Here is a 16,256-nt window from a genome sequence, read left to right as displayed (position 1 = left end):
TTTTGTTGTCATTATGATTCCAAACGCAAGGAAACAAAAGGTTGAATCTGTGATTGGTGGACCTGAGTCTTAACTCTGCTCCCAATAACGTGTAAATACGTTTTTTTTTGTTTTAAGTGTCCCAAAGACGCATTTATACGTTTTTTTTTGTTTTGTTTTTTTATGCTAGAGCATACAGAAGGCTTTGATGCAGCCTCTCAACTGCAAAAAACAGTTGCAGAAATGGTAGTTATTACACAAACGGCCAGCAGGTGGCAGCAGGGCAAAGGAGATCAACCAGGGCCATCTTGAAAAAAAAGCTAAATTACTTGGAATTTTAAATAGCTTTGTGAAAACTGATGAAACTTCTAATGCTAATTGCTGCAAAACGGAAACAGATAGAAACATACTTTTTTTTCCTGATGAAAGAAGAGATTTTAATCTTTCTTTTGGTAGGATCCATGGTTTTATAGCAAATGAACACGGCTTGGAAAATGGCCGCCCCAGAAATGGATAAAAACGGGCCAATTTTACTGCTTAAAGAGACACTTGACTCATTGAACGATTTTCAGCAGTGAAAAGTAATATTTTGTCCAGAATGAATTTGATAACTTCATTATTTTTTATGTACAATTAATACGTTTAAAAAGTATTTTTTCTACTTGCTGTCCACTGATGATGACATCACTTGTGCTGAGGAAGCAGGTAACGGCCAATCATGGCTCACCTGTTTTCTGGGTTTGGTCAGTAAACTGAGCCATGATTGGTCGTGACCTACTTCCTCAGGTGATGTCATCATCAGTCGACAGCAAGTAAAAAAAATTACGTTTTACAGGTATTAATTGAAACAAAATATTAACTTTTTACTGCTGAAAATGGCTCGATGAGTCAAGTATCTCTTTAAACATTTCTTGACAATAATGTGACCTCGCTAGTCTGAACATGGCATTCTGGTTAATGTTGTGGAATAAGAGTTTATGAAGCAAAATCCAGCCATTTTTATCCATTTCAGGGGGTGGCCATTTTACAACTTGTTGTCGACTAAAGATGACATCACAGTTGTTCAAGTGCTCAGGCAACAACCAATCACACCTCACCTGTTTTCTGAAGCTGAGCTGTGATTGGCTGTTACCTAAAACCTGAGCAACTGTGATGTCATTTTCACGCGACAGTGAAAATGGCCGCCTTCTGATATTGAGTAAAAACTGCTGGATTTTGCTGCTTAACTCCTATTCTATTAACGCAATATTAGCCAGAATACCATATTTAGACTAGTGGGGCTGCATACAACTTACATAGCACTTTTTTGGAGGTTGACTTCCGCTTTAAAGGTTTCAATCTAAGGTGTTTTCTAAGAATTGAACAACGATCAGTACAAGGACTACAGTGTGTTATGAAAATGAGTGTGCATATATAGCGAATACTTGAAGATTGAAATGGGCGTGGTCCGACCTAGCAAGTCGGGAGCAATAGAATATTTCCCGGATTTTAATTATAGCCTTCATCAATATTTATAGTAGCTGATCTGGTGACCCGCTTTCCAACGTTTTCTGACGAGCACAAATTGTGACGTGAAGCTGTCGACGTTCGCGCTGTTAAAATGAAAACATAAAACAAGCCTTTGTTCTCCCCCCCGAGCCCACCTGCGTGTCCTACACAATTACCCTCTCCCTTTTGTTGTTTTGCAGCCAGTGTTGATGTCTACAGGACACACTCCAATGTACACCTCTGCTGTTTCGACGCTGGTAAGAGCGCTAATATTTCCTTTGTCAGTCGCTGCCCAGTCTCGTTTCCTGTCATTTTCCTCGGTTTGGTTTTGGCCTGGTCCATTACAGATTAAAATGAGATCATCCTCCATCATGCCATGATATTCATCTGTAACAAGGATGAGGTCATCTTTTTCTTGGTTGTGCCCATACTCACTCATTCATTCATTTAAAAAAAAAAAAAAATGGTCTTGTTCCGTGAGCATTTGTACTTCCATCAAGCTACAATAGTGGTCATGTTTTCAGGTTTCCTCAGGGTAACTTCACACTCACAAAGTTATCATAAATCATTTTAATGAGCACATTACTGGTCATATTTCAAACATCTCTCACTGAAAACGTCAGTAAATTTTATTGCAGCTCACACATTAACCTGTAGGTGTCAGTGTTTGACCATGCAAAGTTCCTGACCTTGAACACGCCATCATTTTGCTGATTGCTCTCATCAACGTTTGAAAACCAAAACGACGACTACAACATGGATACATTTCAAACGACTATTGTGAATATCACACATGCTTACTTCTATTTTTCTCACAATGGCTTAGCGCAAGTGAGGCGCTGCCTCTGTGATGCATTGCAGTATGTGCGTGGGCACCGTTGCAGCCGGTGTAGTACTCGCGTGGTCGTGTTAGTGTGGAGGTGGTGTCGTCAGTCTGTCGCTTTATTGCATTAATGGCGCGGGGCTCGCCAGCACTCCAGGCCTCATTGATTTACAGGTAGGAGGCTCTCAGTAAACACTGCAATACTTTGGCAAAGTAAGTAAGAGGGAAGGACTCGGGGTGATGTGAACAATCCTGCAAACAGCTGATTTCGCTTCAGAAAGCTGCTTTAGTTGCAGTTGGTGTTCAATATGGGACCACAATGTCCATCCATCCATTATCTTGACCGCTTATTCCTCACAAGGGTCGCGGGGGGTGCTGGAGCCTATCTCAGCTGGCTATGGGCAGGAGGCGGGGTACACCCTGGACTGGTTGCCAGCCAATCGCATGGCACACAGAGACGAACAACCATCCACACTCACAAGCACACCTCGGGACAATTCGGAGCGCCCAATTAACCTGCCATGCATGTCTTTGGAATGTGGGAGGAGACCGGAGTACCCGGAGAAGACACCACAATATTATTATTATTATTATTATTATTATTATTATTATTATTATTAACCATCCATTTTATTTTATTTTTATGTTATCAGATGAAAGCAAGGTTATTATAGTTAACAATGACTAACAAAAATGTAAAGATTTTATAAATATTTTCATTTACCAAATAAATGAAAAACGAAAAATATTTTTATTAATAAAAACTAACAAAAATTATGAAAATGTTACTTTGCCTTTGCCAATATCATAAATGAGATTTCAGTTGTATTTTTCTTTTTCAGTATTGTTGCATGTTGATACAGAAGAATGACAAACATATATAAATAAATAAAAATATATATATATATATATATATATATATATAAAAAAAAAAAAAAAACTTAAACAAAAACTAAAGAAGAAAAAAAACTTCCTAAACTCGACTGTCAGCAATTACTGATTGTGATTGGATGAGCGAGTCGAAAAAGTTTTTCACTTCATATACAACCAACCGTAACCATTCATTGTCTCAATTAGCAACACAATGCAATAAATATCATATGTACTGCAGAAAGTAGTTCCTATAATACATTTAAAAAAATGATATGTTCTGCCTTTTTTGTAACCATGAAAGAAAATCACAAATCGGTGAGATTTTCCCATACATAACAGAAGAGGGATTCCCCAAAATAAGTGAATTTGCAAATATGAGAGTCCAAAGTATTCTTAAATACACGTACACATATGTGTCTGACAGTGGTATTTCATTTAATTTAATTTTCAATTTAATTTTCAGGGAAATATATATATATATATATATATATATATATATTTTGGTATGTATAGGCCCTTCCTTTAAAATGATCTGTCATTGTTGTTTGGGGGGGGATTTCATGTATCAAACCTACAACACTTGTAAACCAAATGTTGGTAGGCAATGAGCACATATTTGAAATCACAAAGACTACACACGCGAGTACCACACCTTCAGAGCTAGCTGAGAGAAACACTGTTTTTTTTCTAATGTAAAAGAGATGAAAATCACTTTTTGCTCAGAAAAAAAAATAAGTCTTGTTTTTTCGCGCAAATCATCCTCAAAGACTGTCAACCCCTTACAGATCTTTCTGACATACATCTTTAATTCCTGGCTTCCATACAGTCGCATTTCCCCAAGGGAGCTCTATTATACCGTCCCCTCTCTGCTCTGCACTTTTGTCGTCTTGTATCTGCTGTCTATCTTCATTTTCCTCGTCCTCCGTATACTTTTCTTTAATAAATGTTTCAAGATGTCCCTGCAGCTTCAGTGTAATTACTGTGCGGCAGCAAGTCCACGTCCGCTGGGAAGGGAAGGGCATAACTATGCATGGAAAAGGAGGGGGGGAGAGCTGCTCACACTGTATGAATGACAGAAGACACTTTGAAAGGTGACATCATCGGAAAGGGAAGCTGGAGGAGTGTTCGCAAACAAAATGAGAACGTCAGCTGACAGCTTGTCCTTCCGCATGTCCTTACATAAAGTGTGATCAATGGCTATGTCGGCTGTATGAGTGCACTGTACTGTATACTGCATTTCATGCCTGTCAGTGTCAACCAATTTGTCTTTCAGTAAAAGAGAGCTAATTCGATTTGATCTACTACAGCGGTTCGCCAACTTTTTTTTTTTTTTTTAAAGCAAGTAACAGCTAAAAACAAAACTTTACAATATAAGAGCAAAAATGCTATTTAAAAGGAAGATAATGTTTTTTTATTTTATGCTAAAGTGTTTACTTAGCATTATTCATTATATCTTGAGCCGGTCCAGTAAAACAAAAAGCTGTGCTCAAGTCACTGATTATGCTGTAATTATGGAACATATCGGGCATTACCGTACTATGTGAGGCTGTTGACTCTTGTGATTTATGATTATTATTATTTATTATTATTTAAGTCAGTCAGTAAAGAAAAAGTGTACAGTCTCGATCTACAGTAATTTGCTGCAAATTATTTTCATCTCAGTATTTAAAAAATAAAAATTTGTTATTGTCCAAGTACATGTGGTCCCTAAAGATGATGATAATAATAATAATAATTATTATTATCATTATTATTATTATTATTATTATTATTATTATTGGGCGTTCCGAATTATCCCTATAGTTGTGCTTGTGCATGTGGATGGTTGTTCGTCTCTGTGTGCCCTGCGATTGGCTGGCAACCAGTTCAGGGTGTACCCCACCTATTGCCCAAAGCCAGCTGAGATAGGTTCCAGCACCCCCCGCAACCCTAGTTTGCATGAATAAGCAGTCAAGAAAATGGATGGATATTATTATTATTATTATTATTATTATTATTATTATTATTATTATTATTAAATATTATACCAGTCTTTGATTGAGATTACAAGTGCAGTATCATCATCATCATCATCATCATCATCGCCATCATCATTATCATTATTAATACTACTACAATGGAGTCACTGATTAATTGTTGTTTGTTTATTTATTTATTTATTTATTTATTTTGAGAGTGAAATATATCAAAAGTTTTTGAGACACCAGCGATTGTTATCAGGCCTATACCCTGACGGGGGGCCCTTACCAGTATTGGATGCCCTCTTGTGGCTGTTTTATGAACAGGAACGAAACATTAGAAGAACAGAAAAGTGTCATTAATGCAATTTTAAGGGGAAAATGCTATATTTGGATAAATAGGTATTTCTTTAAAATTATCTGTCATTGTTTTCTGTTGTGGGGAACTTTTGTTTCAAAAGTACTAGTATCAGTACTTGGTATCGGTGACCACTCAAGAGTTGCGAACTATGCGTACTAGTGTCAGTCTGAAAAAAAACAAAAACAGCGGTTATTGACAATCCCTCGTGACTTGTAGACATGCTTGTGTTATCAGGCCGGTTTGAGCTGCTTGCCCTTCAAAGTTCCACCACAGCATAATTCCTCCCCCTCTCGCATCACCACCACCGTGGCCATTACACAGAAAGACAGCCAAGTAATTGCCATCAAAATTCCCTGCTTGCTCCTCTTTGCCTCAGCGCCGCAGGAGGGGAGGAGTAAAGTACAGTATAGCAGCAGAAAACATGAACTGCATTTTTCACCGAGCACAGACCGGCAGCAGAACGACGTCGCTATCACAGTCGGCTGATATGGATGATGGAGGACGTCAGGGATTAGTCTTCTTTTTTTTTTTTTTTTCTAAATGTGGATGGGTGACTTCTTAAGACGGGACGACGAGGACTCGGATAATAGCCACGAGCCATATCAGGGATGTGGAATTTGCGAAGCTCAAGCTGTTGTTTTGAGGGATGGAGATGAGCTCTATACAGTTCTGAGAAAACAAGAAAGAGGAAGACACTAATTGGGTCATGCTCACTGATGTGCAAGTTCTGCCCAAAGCTCTGTACAATCCACTCAAGTGGTTCATCGATGTTGTGGATGAGCAGGTGTTCAGTGGAAATACTGTACTGTACTTCCAATGGTATGGAATCCGATCACTTTGCATTAACACTTACACAGTGTTAAACGTGCACTAGAACTCCTCTCAACATACACTCCTGAGTGGCTGTGTTGTTTTTGAATTGTGGGCAGGGTTTACTCCCTAACTAAACCAGCATTTAGACCTGCTAACGTAAAAATGTTTATGAGCGTGTGGTATGCTAAAAAAATGGGTTGTGAGCTCCTCAGCAATGTGCGGAATTCCAAGAAACGACCACGACATAGAAGGGTAGGTTTATTTTCAGTTCATCATTTGTCTACTGATTGTATAGTGACATCAGAATATTGTATTATACATTTCTCAGGCTCTTAACTCATTTGCTCCCAATAACGTGTAAATACGGTTTTTTATGTTTTAAGTGTCCCAAAGACGTATTTATACGTTTTTGTGTTTGCTTTTTTTTTTTTATGCTAGAGCATACAGAAGGCTTTGATGCAGCCTCTCACCTGCAAAGAACAGTTGCAGAAATGGTAGTTATTACACAAACGTCCAGCAGGTGGCAGCAGAGCAAAGGAGATCAACCATTGCCATCTAGAAAAAAAAGCTAAATTACTTTGAATTTTAAATAGATTTGTGAAAACTGATAAAATTTAGCTCTCTTCTAATGCTAATTGCTGCAAAACTGAAACCGATAGAAACATACTTTTTTTTTTTTTCCTGATGAAAGAAGAGACTTTAATCTTTCTTTTGGTAGGTTCCATGTTTTTATAGCAATTGAACACAATATTCTGTGGGCCTTGCAAAATCAGTCAAACTCCAGTAAAACAGCCGGGAGCCAACGGGATTGCTTCTGTGAAAATGGCTGGGAGGGAATGAGTTAAATTTGTAGGCATAATATTCTACTACAGAATCTGTCACATTTTAATATTTTTGTTTCGTCCTTAACTCTTTGACTGCCAGGCGTTATAAAAACAAAATAAAAAAATCCACAGTGCCAGCCGCTTTTGAGCATTTTAACTCATCTTTCAAGGCAAAAAGAATATTGTTTGCCTTTACTACATATACAATGTGGCTACTCCATGAAAGATCGCATTCCATCCATTGGAATTTAACTAATCATCATGAAACGTCTTTGGCAGTCAAAGAGCTAGGACAAATATTTCGCTCTAAAATGGTTTAGTTTTGTTCCAATCTCAATCTCAAACTCTTTTAGGGTGAGTGTTAAAATATTTGGTAGCTTATTTGGGGCGTAAATCCTGGGCGGTGCGCAGAATAACTGCGCAGAGGCAGGTTAGACCTAATGTTGGTCATTTCACATCTGACCCCAGGCTGGCAGATTTGAATGAGGGAGCACTGTGCCGCAGTTGTAGTGGTCACAGTCGACATAAATCGTAGCTGATCAAAGCAGCTCCTGCCATTATTTTTAATACGCTGGGCTAGTCTACTAGCTACTAGCACATAGATACAGGTCCTCGAGGGCTGCAGTCCTTCATGTTTTAGAGGTTTCCCTCTTCCATTACATCTGAATCAATTGATCAGTATCATTATCAGGATTCTGCAGTGCTTGCTGATGAGCTGATCATTTCAATCAGCTGTGGGAAACACGAAAACATGCAGGACTCTGGCCCCTCAAGGACAGGAGTTGCCCATCCCTGCACGAGAGTCTCGACATTGAGGAAGCACACCTGCTCTGTGTAATGATTCCCGTGCAGTGGCATAATTTAAAATCTTTAATAATTTAATAATAATAATAATAATAATAATAATAATAATAATCACAAGTTCAGTCAATTGTTCTCTACACTGATTCAGTGGATCTGATGCCTGCTTTTCACTTATTTATGAAAACAAATATGTCCCATTAGACAAGCTTTCTACCCTGCGCCAGCACATAGACATGGTCTGAGCAAACTTAAGATTTTAAATAAACATTTTTTCAGATGTGCTGGTTATGAAAATAGAGCCAGCTGTCTGTCTAAATTTTGGCTTTACAAATGTCATATCAACTGTGCAGGTGTTATGCATTGTTGTAATATCTAATACCCGGTATCACTTATATTAAAGGTAATTATTATGACGAACTAGTGACATCACACTTCTGATAAAAAAAAAAAATTATATATATATTATCTTGATTTTTCACAATAATTGCAAAACAGAAATAAATACATATCAATGTACAACAGTTTTTTTTTTAAGAAATCTGTCAATTTTCGAATAATCACTAGGAAATCACAATGTCCCATCACTGGCGAGCTATTTTAGCGACTGGTTTTCAACCCTACTCACTGCTTATTTGTGACTCAACTTCTATTTAAGTCAAAACTTTCTGGTTGTGCGTTCGTCATATTCCAGCAAGCACGGAGGTGGCGACCATCTGCGTGCACATTAATGAACGATGTCACGATTTTCCAACGCTCCGCTCACAAGATTTACTTTGCAATAGTGAGCCAGTCATTTTGACATCCAAATTAACGTTTGCGCTAAAATCCGCAAACGTAGCTTTAGTTATTAGCTGGCCTGGCACAAATAGTACCATTAGTAAACAAAACAAAAACAACTCACAGTGCTTCTCATTATAGTCTTAATGCAAGACGTCGAAACGTTTTGTGTTTCCCACGATGCTTGTATGCTTAATTGTTGCAGTAATTTATTGAGTATTTGAAAGGAAAACATTAAACTTGTTGACTGTTTAATAGGCCTTCCAGCTGTGAAGTGTGCAGTTATGTCTTAACTCACCTCTCTGATGCATCATTTGAGTTTTACAAATTGAGGTGAGAGGTTCAACGCCCGTTAGGTGATTGATTGATGCTGATTATACCTCGGGAAAATTATTTGTTACAGGAATGACAGGATGTGCATATTTGTATGCACATATTAATATTTAAATCCGCGAGTGTCAAAATCCCTGCAAGAAAACTGCCTCCACCCTGGTTTACATTTCTACTGGCGATAATCATGATTTGAATTTGACGTGATGTCCAACAGCACGGCTCGCCGGACTCGAACTACACATCCACGCTAACGCACTGTTGAAATGGTCGAGTGAGCTTTATACAGAGGCGGCGGGAGACTTGTATTTATCGTTTATGCAGGACTATTTGGCGTTGCTAGATTAGAATAGCAACGTGAGGATAACGGCAATCCTCAAGGTAATGATTTCAGATTGGGTTGCATCGGCTTTTTACAGCTCCTTCTGACATGTAAATGCTGCAAATACATGGCTGTGAAAAATAACCTTAATTAGAGCTAGCGCTAGGCCCGGTGTGCTCGTAGTACAAATAGTTAAGCACTTTAAGGTGAAGATTTTCTGGAGTCATGATTATCAATCGATGGCAGATATGGTGGAGGTATGGTGATAATATGAGGGAAGGGAATAACTGTAACTGAGTAAGTGACTGTCATGAAAACATAATAGATATTCTTATCTTTTAACCATACCAAAGTGGTAAAAGTGGTGCTCAGAGCTGAAATTTGTTGTTGCTGTGACGGAAGATTTCACGGTTATTCTGATGAGAGTTTTTTGAGTTTCTGACGTGATTCTTTTCGCTCTCTCTCCCTCCAGGGAAATAGTCCTCCTGTGGTGGTGAACACGGACACACTAGATGGATCGCCATATGTAAGGAGCATCTCTAATCTCTGACAAATATCACCAGAAGTTCCTTTTACATGGGCCATGATTGACGGTCGCCATACTGAATGTATGGATGCAATGAAATACAGAAAAAGCATTTTCAGGGTCAACATAAATGAGGCTTTTGTCCCACTATAACGCTGGGGGAAAAAAAAGCTGTTTTCTAGGTCAGACATCAGTTCCTTAAATTTGGGTTTCCATTGGGACGCCCTTAATTGCCAAGGTAATACTGATGAGTTGTTATGCTCCTCAGCCAAAAGGTAAATTAGACCAAAAGCACAATGTGGCTATTCATCAATCGAGTACCTTACTGGCCCAATTATAACAATGCTTCCAAAAACCAATGGGTAATAAATATAGCAGACAGACATGACAGTGTCCATGTCAATGTCATTGATGACCAAAATTTAAACAATTAAAGAATAATAATAATAATTAGCGAATTTTAGAAATGATTTTGGATCTTACTCTCTCTTGCATGTCAATTAACTCACTTTTATTCTGGCAGGTGAATGGAACAGAAGGAGAAATCGAATATGAGGAAATCACACTGGAGAGAGTAAGTCCCAACAACAAATTCATTTTCTCATCAAGCTGAATCTGACTCTGTATGAGTGACTGGGTTTTGGGTTGGGTCAATGATGGCATTATTGAATAGTTATTGTTCTATTTTTTTTCCCTTGTGATGATGATGATGATGATGATGTCAGTTGCTATGTCTCTTGTGATGATGAAGTTTTCAGTTGCTACGTCCGCTGTGATGATGAAGTTGTCAGTTGCTATGTCCCTTGTGATGATGATGATGATGATGTCAGTTGCTATACAGTTTCTATATCCGTTGTGATGAAGTTGTCAGTTGCTATGTCCCTCGTAATGATGACATTGTCAGTTGTTTTTCAGTTGCTATGTCCCTCATGATGATGACATTGTCAGTTGCTATGCAGTTGCTATGTCCTTCATAATGATTACATTGTCAGTTGCTATGCAGTTGATTTGTCCCTTATGATGTTGTCAGCTGCTATGCAGTTGCTATGTCCCTTGTGATGATGAAGTTATCAGTTTCTATGGCCCTTGTGATGATGAAGTTGTCAGTTGCTATGCAGCTGCTATGTCCCTCGTGATGATGACCTTTGCAGTTGCTATGTAGTTATGTCCCTAAAAATGTTGCCAACTTCTATGCAGTTGCTTTGACCCTTGTGATGATGAAGTTGCCAGTTCATATGCAGTTTATATGTCCCTTGTGATTATGATATTTGAGTCATTGAATTCTTAGGGTTCTATTTTTGTCCCTTGTGACGATGCTGATGAAGATGAAGATGATGATAATGATTGATGTCAGTTGCTATGCAGTTGCTTTTTAACTTGTGATGAATTTGTCGGTTGCTATGCAGTCGCTATGTCACTTGTGATGAAGTTGACTGTTGCTATGCAGGTGCTATGTCACGTGATGATGAAGATAGTAGCTACGCAGTTACCGTACCCCGTGTAGATATGAAGTCTGTTGCTATCTGTTGCTATGCAGTTGCTATGTCCCTTGTAGATACAGCATCCTTACCATCTTCATTCCATAAAGCACCACTCAAATGCCCCTGATGCGATGAATTATTCACTGTGTGTTTTAACTTGTAATTGCAACTGCAGGGGAACTCGGGCCTGGGCTTCAGCATAGCAGGGGGAACTGACAATCCCCATGTGGGCGACGACCCCAGCATCTTTATCACAAAAATCATACCTGGAGGAGCGGCGGCTCAGGACGGACGCCTGAGGTAACACACGGGGGCATAAATGTATTCGAGATACAGCATAACCGAAATATGAGTTAGTAGTTAGATGTCAAGTCATTCATTTTGTTCAAATGGGATACATCAATTTGCAAAACTATAAACATAGTGATCCAAAGCACTTTTACGAGTGGAAGCTGAGAAATTTTAAACTTCTCAGTTTTACGGAATGCAGCATAACAACCACAGTTTCCCTTGAGAGCCATGTCCGAAACTTTCTGCGGCCCTCAGCAAATTGAGTGCACTATAATTGAAATGAAATCAATTTCAAGCACATGCAAATGGAATCGGGATAAGTTAAGTATTTAGTCTCCTGGGGAAAAAACCGACTGTGAACATTCTGAAATAACAATGAATTAAAACCAAGTGCAGATAGGAAAACCCCTTGATAACACTCATTACCTAAACTGACATTCCTATGTGGATATTGAAAGTTGGAAAAGGTACAGTGCGGTGATGTGAGATTTACAAATGAATTTGTAAGAAAGATCTGATGTGACCTACGTTCGATGACTTCTACCATTTTGGGATCGACTGACTCCGCCTGTGGTCCCACTGACAACATGTCACATTTCTCTTCCCTCTGATAGTGTGAACGACTGCATCCTCTTTGTGAACGATGTCGACGTGAGAGAGGTGACACACAGCCAGGCTGTGGAGGCTCTGAAAGAAGCTGGTGCTATCGTCCGGCTTTACGTTCTCCGTCGGAAACCCGCGGCGGAGAAAATCACCGAGCTCAAACTTATCAAAGGGCCTAAAGGTATATGAAAAATGTGCACTGAAGATGTTTGTTTACCTTTTTCAGTGCTCTCATAAAAGCTAAAATGTAATCTCTGGATTTTGAACATCTTTGAGGTGTTTACCCATTCTTCTTTGGTTGGATGTTCCATTCTAAGGGCTAGGTTTCAGTATTGCTGGAGGGGTGGGAAACCAGCACATACCAGGAGATAACAGCATCTATGTCACCAAAATCATAGAAGGTGGAGCGGCGCATAAAGATGGACGTCTGCAGATCGGGGATAAGATCTTGGCGGTCAGTGAGTTGTTTATTATATTGGCACCCACCACTTCAATGCCATAAAATAAAAAACATTTTTCCAACCTCACACATATATGCTCATACATGTTCGACTCACGCATAAAGTGAGAAGCGCGAGAGTACAGCTGTCATTTTAACTGCCTGAAGTGATAGTACATTCACAATTATGTTAATCGAGTGGGATGTGCTCCATGTTGAACGGTAGTAATGTCAGAACGTTACTGCCACCTGCTGGAGAGCAGCTCAAGCATACTCTCACAGTCACCCAATTAAAGAGGGAAAGAAAAATCCTCGTGTGATTTCTGACTTTTAATTATCCAGCACTTAATTTGTAATTATGTTGTTCTGCTCACTGGGATTGTCTCGTTCACATGATCTCCTGTGGCTTCGTTCATTGCATTCTCCTGTTTATTTACGGTCACTACTCAGGTAAATAACGTTTGTCTGGAAGATGTCATGCACGAAGATGCGGTGGGGGCACTGAAGAACACCGCCGAGGTGGTCTACCTCAGGGTGGCCAAGCCCAACAACCTGTTTCTGACCAACTCCTATAACCCTCCAGATCTCACCAACAGTAAGTCCGACTCAAAAGGGGTAGGATAGGATGTCTGCACGTCTTATTCCTAAAATGTCCAAGCCTTGGCTGAATTTGCTTCCACCCACTGAAAGGACCAAATTTAGAATATCAGTTAAAAATAGAGGAGCAAGGACATAAGATCTTTCTAAATTACTGGAGACGAATGTGGGCGCTGTGTGAGAATTCAAAGACGAGGTCTAAAGGTTCAAGGCTTTGTATTAGCAATGCACCAATATAAATGAATAAAAAATACTTACATTGAACATGGTTTTGTTTCACTCAAATATATCACTTTTTGAGTAACAACTTGTTGTTCCTGACATTTTCACATCCAACTGCTTGTTTTCCAGTCTTGCCAAACATTTCGCTGAAATGTAGCCTGTAACACGGGATATTTTAGTTCTAGGATAAAACTGGCAGGACAACTGAAGCGATCCATCACACAATCGCTTACTTCTCTTTCCTATGTACTGTTTTTAAAAAGTGAGGGTCAGGTTGTTTTTTCATGAAGAGTTTTATGTATCACTTCTAGTTGCCACAGTTATCCAAGTAAAGACAGAGTGATCACAGGAACCGTTGATTTAATGAGCTAATCCTTGTGTACTTAGACTGAATCGGTGTATTAGTGTATCTCTTCTTTGTGTTGTGAATAAATGAATTAGTTTTAAACGCTGTAAAACGTAATAATGTCTATTTCCTAGCATATTCCCACATGGATACTGAACTCAGCCACCCCAACTACCTTGGCTCCGATTACCCACAAGCCCTCACCCCCACCTCACCTAGTCGGTTTTCGCCTGTTCTGCATGGCCTGATGGGAGACGATGACATCCCCAGGTGAGGAACCACACTTGAGCGTCTTTCACTCATTCGGTGCCATTGACGGTTATAGACGTCAAAAAGCCATTTTAACAGGACTAGCAGTAAATGAGCTCACGGGTTTGTCGTATTCCTGTTCATTTTCCTCTCCTTTTCCAGAGAACCTCGTAGGGTTCTGATTCACCGAGGCTCCACGGGTCTCGGATTCAATATCGTTGGCGGAGAAGACGGAGAGGGGATTTTTATCTCTTTCATCCTGGCAGGAGGGCCAGCTGACCTTAGTGGAGAGCTACACAAGGGCGATCAGATCCTCAGTGTAAAGACGGCTCTCCGACAAATACTACATGGGCTTTTTAGTGTGATAGCTGTTAACATTCATCCATGATATATGTTTGTCAGGTGAACGGTGTGGACCTGCGAATGGCCACGCATGAGCAGGCGGCCGCCGCGCTGAAGAACGCTGGCCAGACGGTGACCATCATTGCGCAGTATAGACCAGACGGTAAAGCCCGAACCCCAGTACGTCTAAAATGAAATGTTTCTTTCAAGGATGGAAAATAAGAGTTCCGATTTCCCCTCCATCAGAGTACAGTCGTTTTGAGGCTAAGATCCACGACTTGAGGGAACAGTTGATGAACAGCAGCATGGGCTCTGGGACCACCACGCTAAGAAGCAACCCGAAGAGGGGATTCTACATCAGGTACGGAACTGCTGGTTGAGTTGGAAAGGAGGCACAAGAGTCCAGAGTTGAGACCAAGTCAAGTCACATTCCAATGCACTTGACTAAAAAGAAAACCTCGACACTGGCGAGGCGGAAATGGTAAAAATTGTGGATATGTGTGAAACCATCCAAGAAGAAAATGGCCTATCCATGTCACAATACACTTGCTAGACATACAGAATGGATACAATTGATTTCAGTTAGTCACGATTGAGATACATCAACCTCCCAAAAACAGTCCCACGTTCTACCACATTACAAGGCAAAAACTTAAACCGATGTCTTGTAGAGTTTAGAATAATAATGAATTCTGGTGGATTATGTCGTTTTCTTCTTAGATTGACAATAGTGTGTGGGTAGTATAATCATATGCTGATTCTGATCATTTGATTGCCTCTGGGAAGAACCAATTTTATCAGTGGAATGCAGGTCATTATCATAAGCCTTAAAAACCCCAAGATGGGATTGTAATTAAGTGGGCTAAAATGTGCGGAAATAAATGGCATTCAAGGTATGGTTGTGTCTTGGGATAAAAATGTATAATTTCAACTTGTTATTGTGATGAGAGACCCATAAAGTGTCCAGTAATGCAAAACTGCATGTTCATTGTAGCACAAGGAATCACATCAGCACGGAAATGTTTACTTCCTTTTCTGTTGTGATCTGTGCTTTGTTATCCTTGTGTCTCTCTTCCTCTTATGTCAGCCAATCAGTGCCCTCAGCCATGTGTGTCTTATCCAGGTGTCAATCGTTGTGTCAGTTAGTGTGTGTGTGTGTGTGTGTCTCTTGTTTCCTGTCAGTTCTTGTCGATCTGTTGTTGTCGTTCCTGTCTGGCCTCTCGTCTCATCGTTCCCTACTTTTCTTTCTTTTGTCTGTCTGTCTTTCTGTTTGTTAACTAACATAACCTTTAATAGCACTTGTATTAAAATTAAATGTATTATAAATATTTGAACTGAGTCAAATGCCATTTTTAGCATATGCCGCAGGCCACTGAAAATGGACGGTGGGCCGCAAATGGCCCCCGGGCCGTAGTTTGGACACCTGGTTTAAACATTAACACTGATCTTAAGACAACATAAACAACATTTTTTTTAATTGAAATCAAACATTGCACCTTCATTTCTAACCATGAATGAAATGCTCAACATCCCTACAATACTCACCAAAGATTTAGATTGAAAATGTGATGGGGACTAAATGACATTCTCGTATTTTACAGGGCTCTGTTTGACTACGACAAGACGGCGGATTGTGGCTTCCTCAGTCAGGCGCTCGGCTTCAGGTTCGGCGACGTTCTCCATGTGTTGGACTGCGGGGACGAGGAATGGTGGCAGGCGCGGAAGGTCAGCCCCCAGAACGAGGCTGAGGAGGTTGGCTTCATTCCCAGCAAACACAGGTCAGACACGCACTTGGCCGGGCAGTGATA

General features: G+C 39.8%; 1 protein-coding gene across 1 annotated transcript in view; it reads left to right on the top strand.

Moving 5' to 3' along the window:
* dlg4a (discs, large homolog 4a (Drosophila)) overlaps positions 1–16,256 on the top strand; it is a 37,386-nt gene that overhangs the window by 16,155 nt on the left and 4,975 nt on the right. Inside the window, exons 3-14 of the mRNA XM_077504942.1 lie at positions 1,668–1,724; positions 9,825–9,878; positions 10,402–10,452; positions 11,535–11,659; positions 12,265–12,434; positions 12,571–12,707; positions 13,143–13,287; positions 13,992–14,127; positions 14,269–14,425; positions 14,509–14,611; positions 14,695–14,809; positions 16,050–16,226. Of these exons, the coding sequence (XP_077361068.1) occupies positions 1,668–1,724; positions 9,825–9,878; positions 10,402–10,452; positions 11,535–11,659; positions 12,265–12,434; positions 12,571–12,707; positions 13,143–13,287; positions 13,992–14,127; positions 14,269–14,425; positions 14,509–14,611; positions 14,695–14,809; positions 16,050–16,226 (1,427 nt within the window). The remainder of the gene's footprint in view (positions 1–1,667; positions 1,725–9,824; positions 9,879–10,401; positions 10,453–11,534; positions 11,660–12,264; positions 12,435–12,570; positions 12,708–13,142; positions 13,288–13,991; positions 14,128–14,268; positions 14,426–14,508; positions 14,612–14,694; positions 14,810–16,049; positions 16,227–16,256) is intronic.

The sequence above is a fragment of the Festucalex cinctus genome, chromosome 18 (genome assembly GCF_051991245.1).
Source record: "Festucalex cinctus isolate MCC-2025b chromosome 18, RoL_Fcin_1.0, whole genome shotgun sequence".
Taxonomy (NCBI): Eukaryota; Metazoa; Chordata; class Actinopteri; order Syngnathiformes; family Syngnathidae; genus Festucalex; species Festucalex cinctus.
The sequence above is the reverse complement of the archived record's forward strand: the minus strand, read 5'-3'. Positions and strand labels throughout refer to the sequence as shown.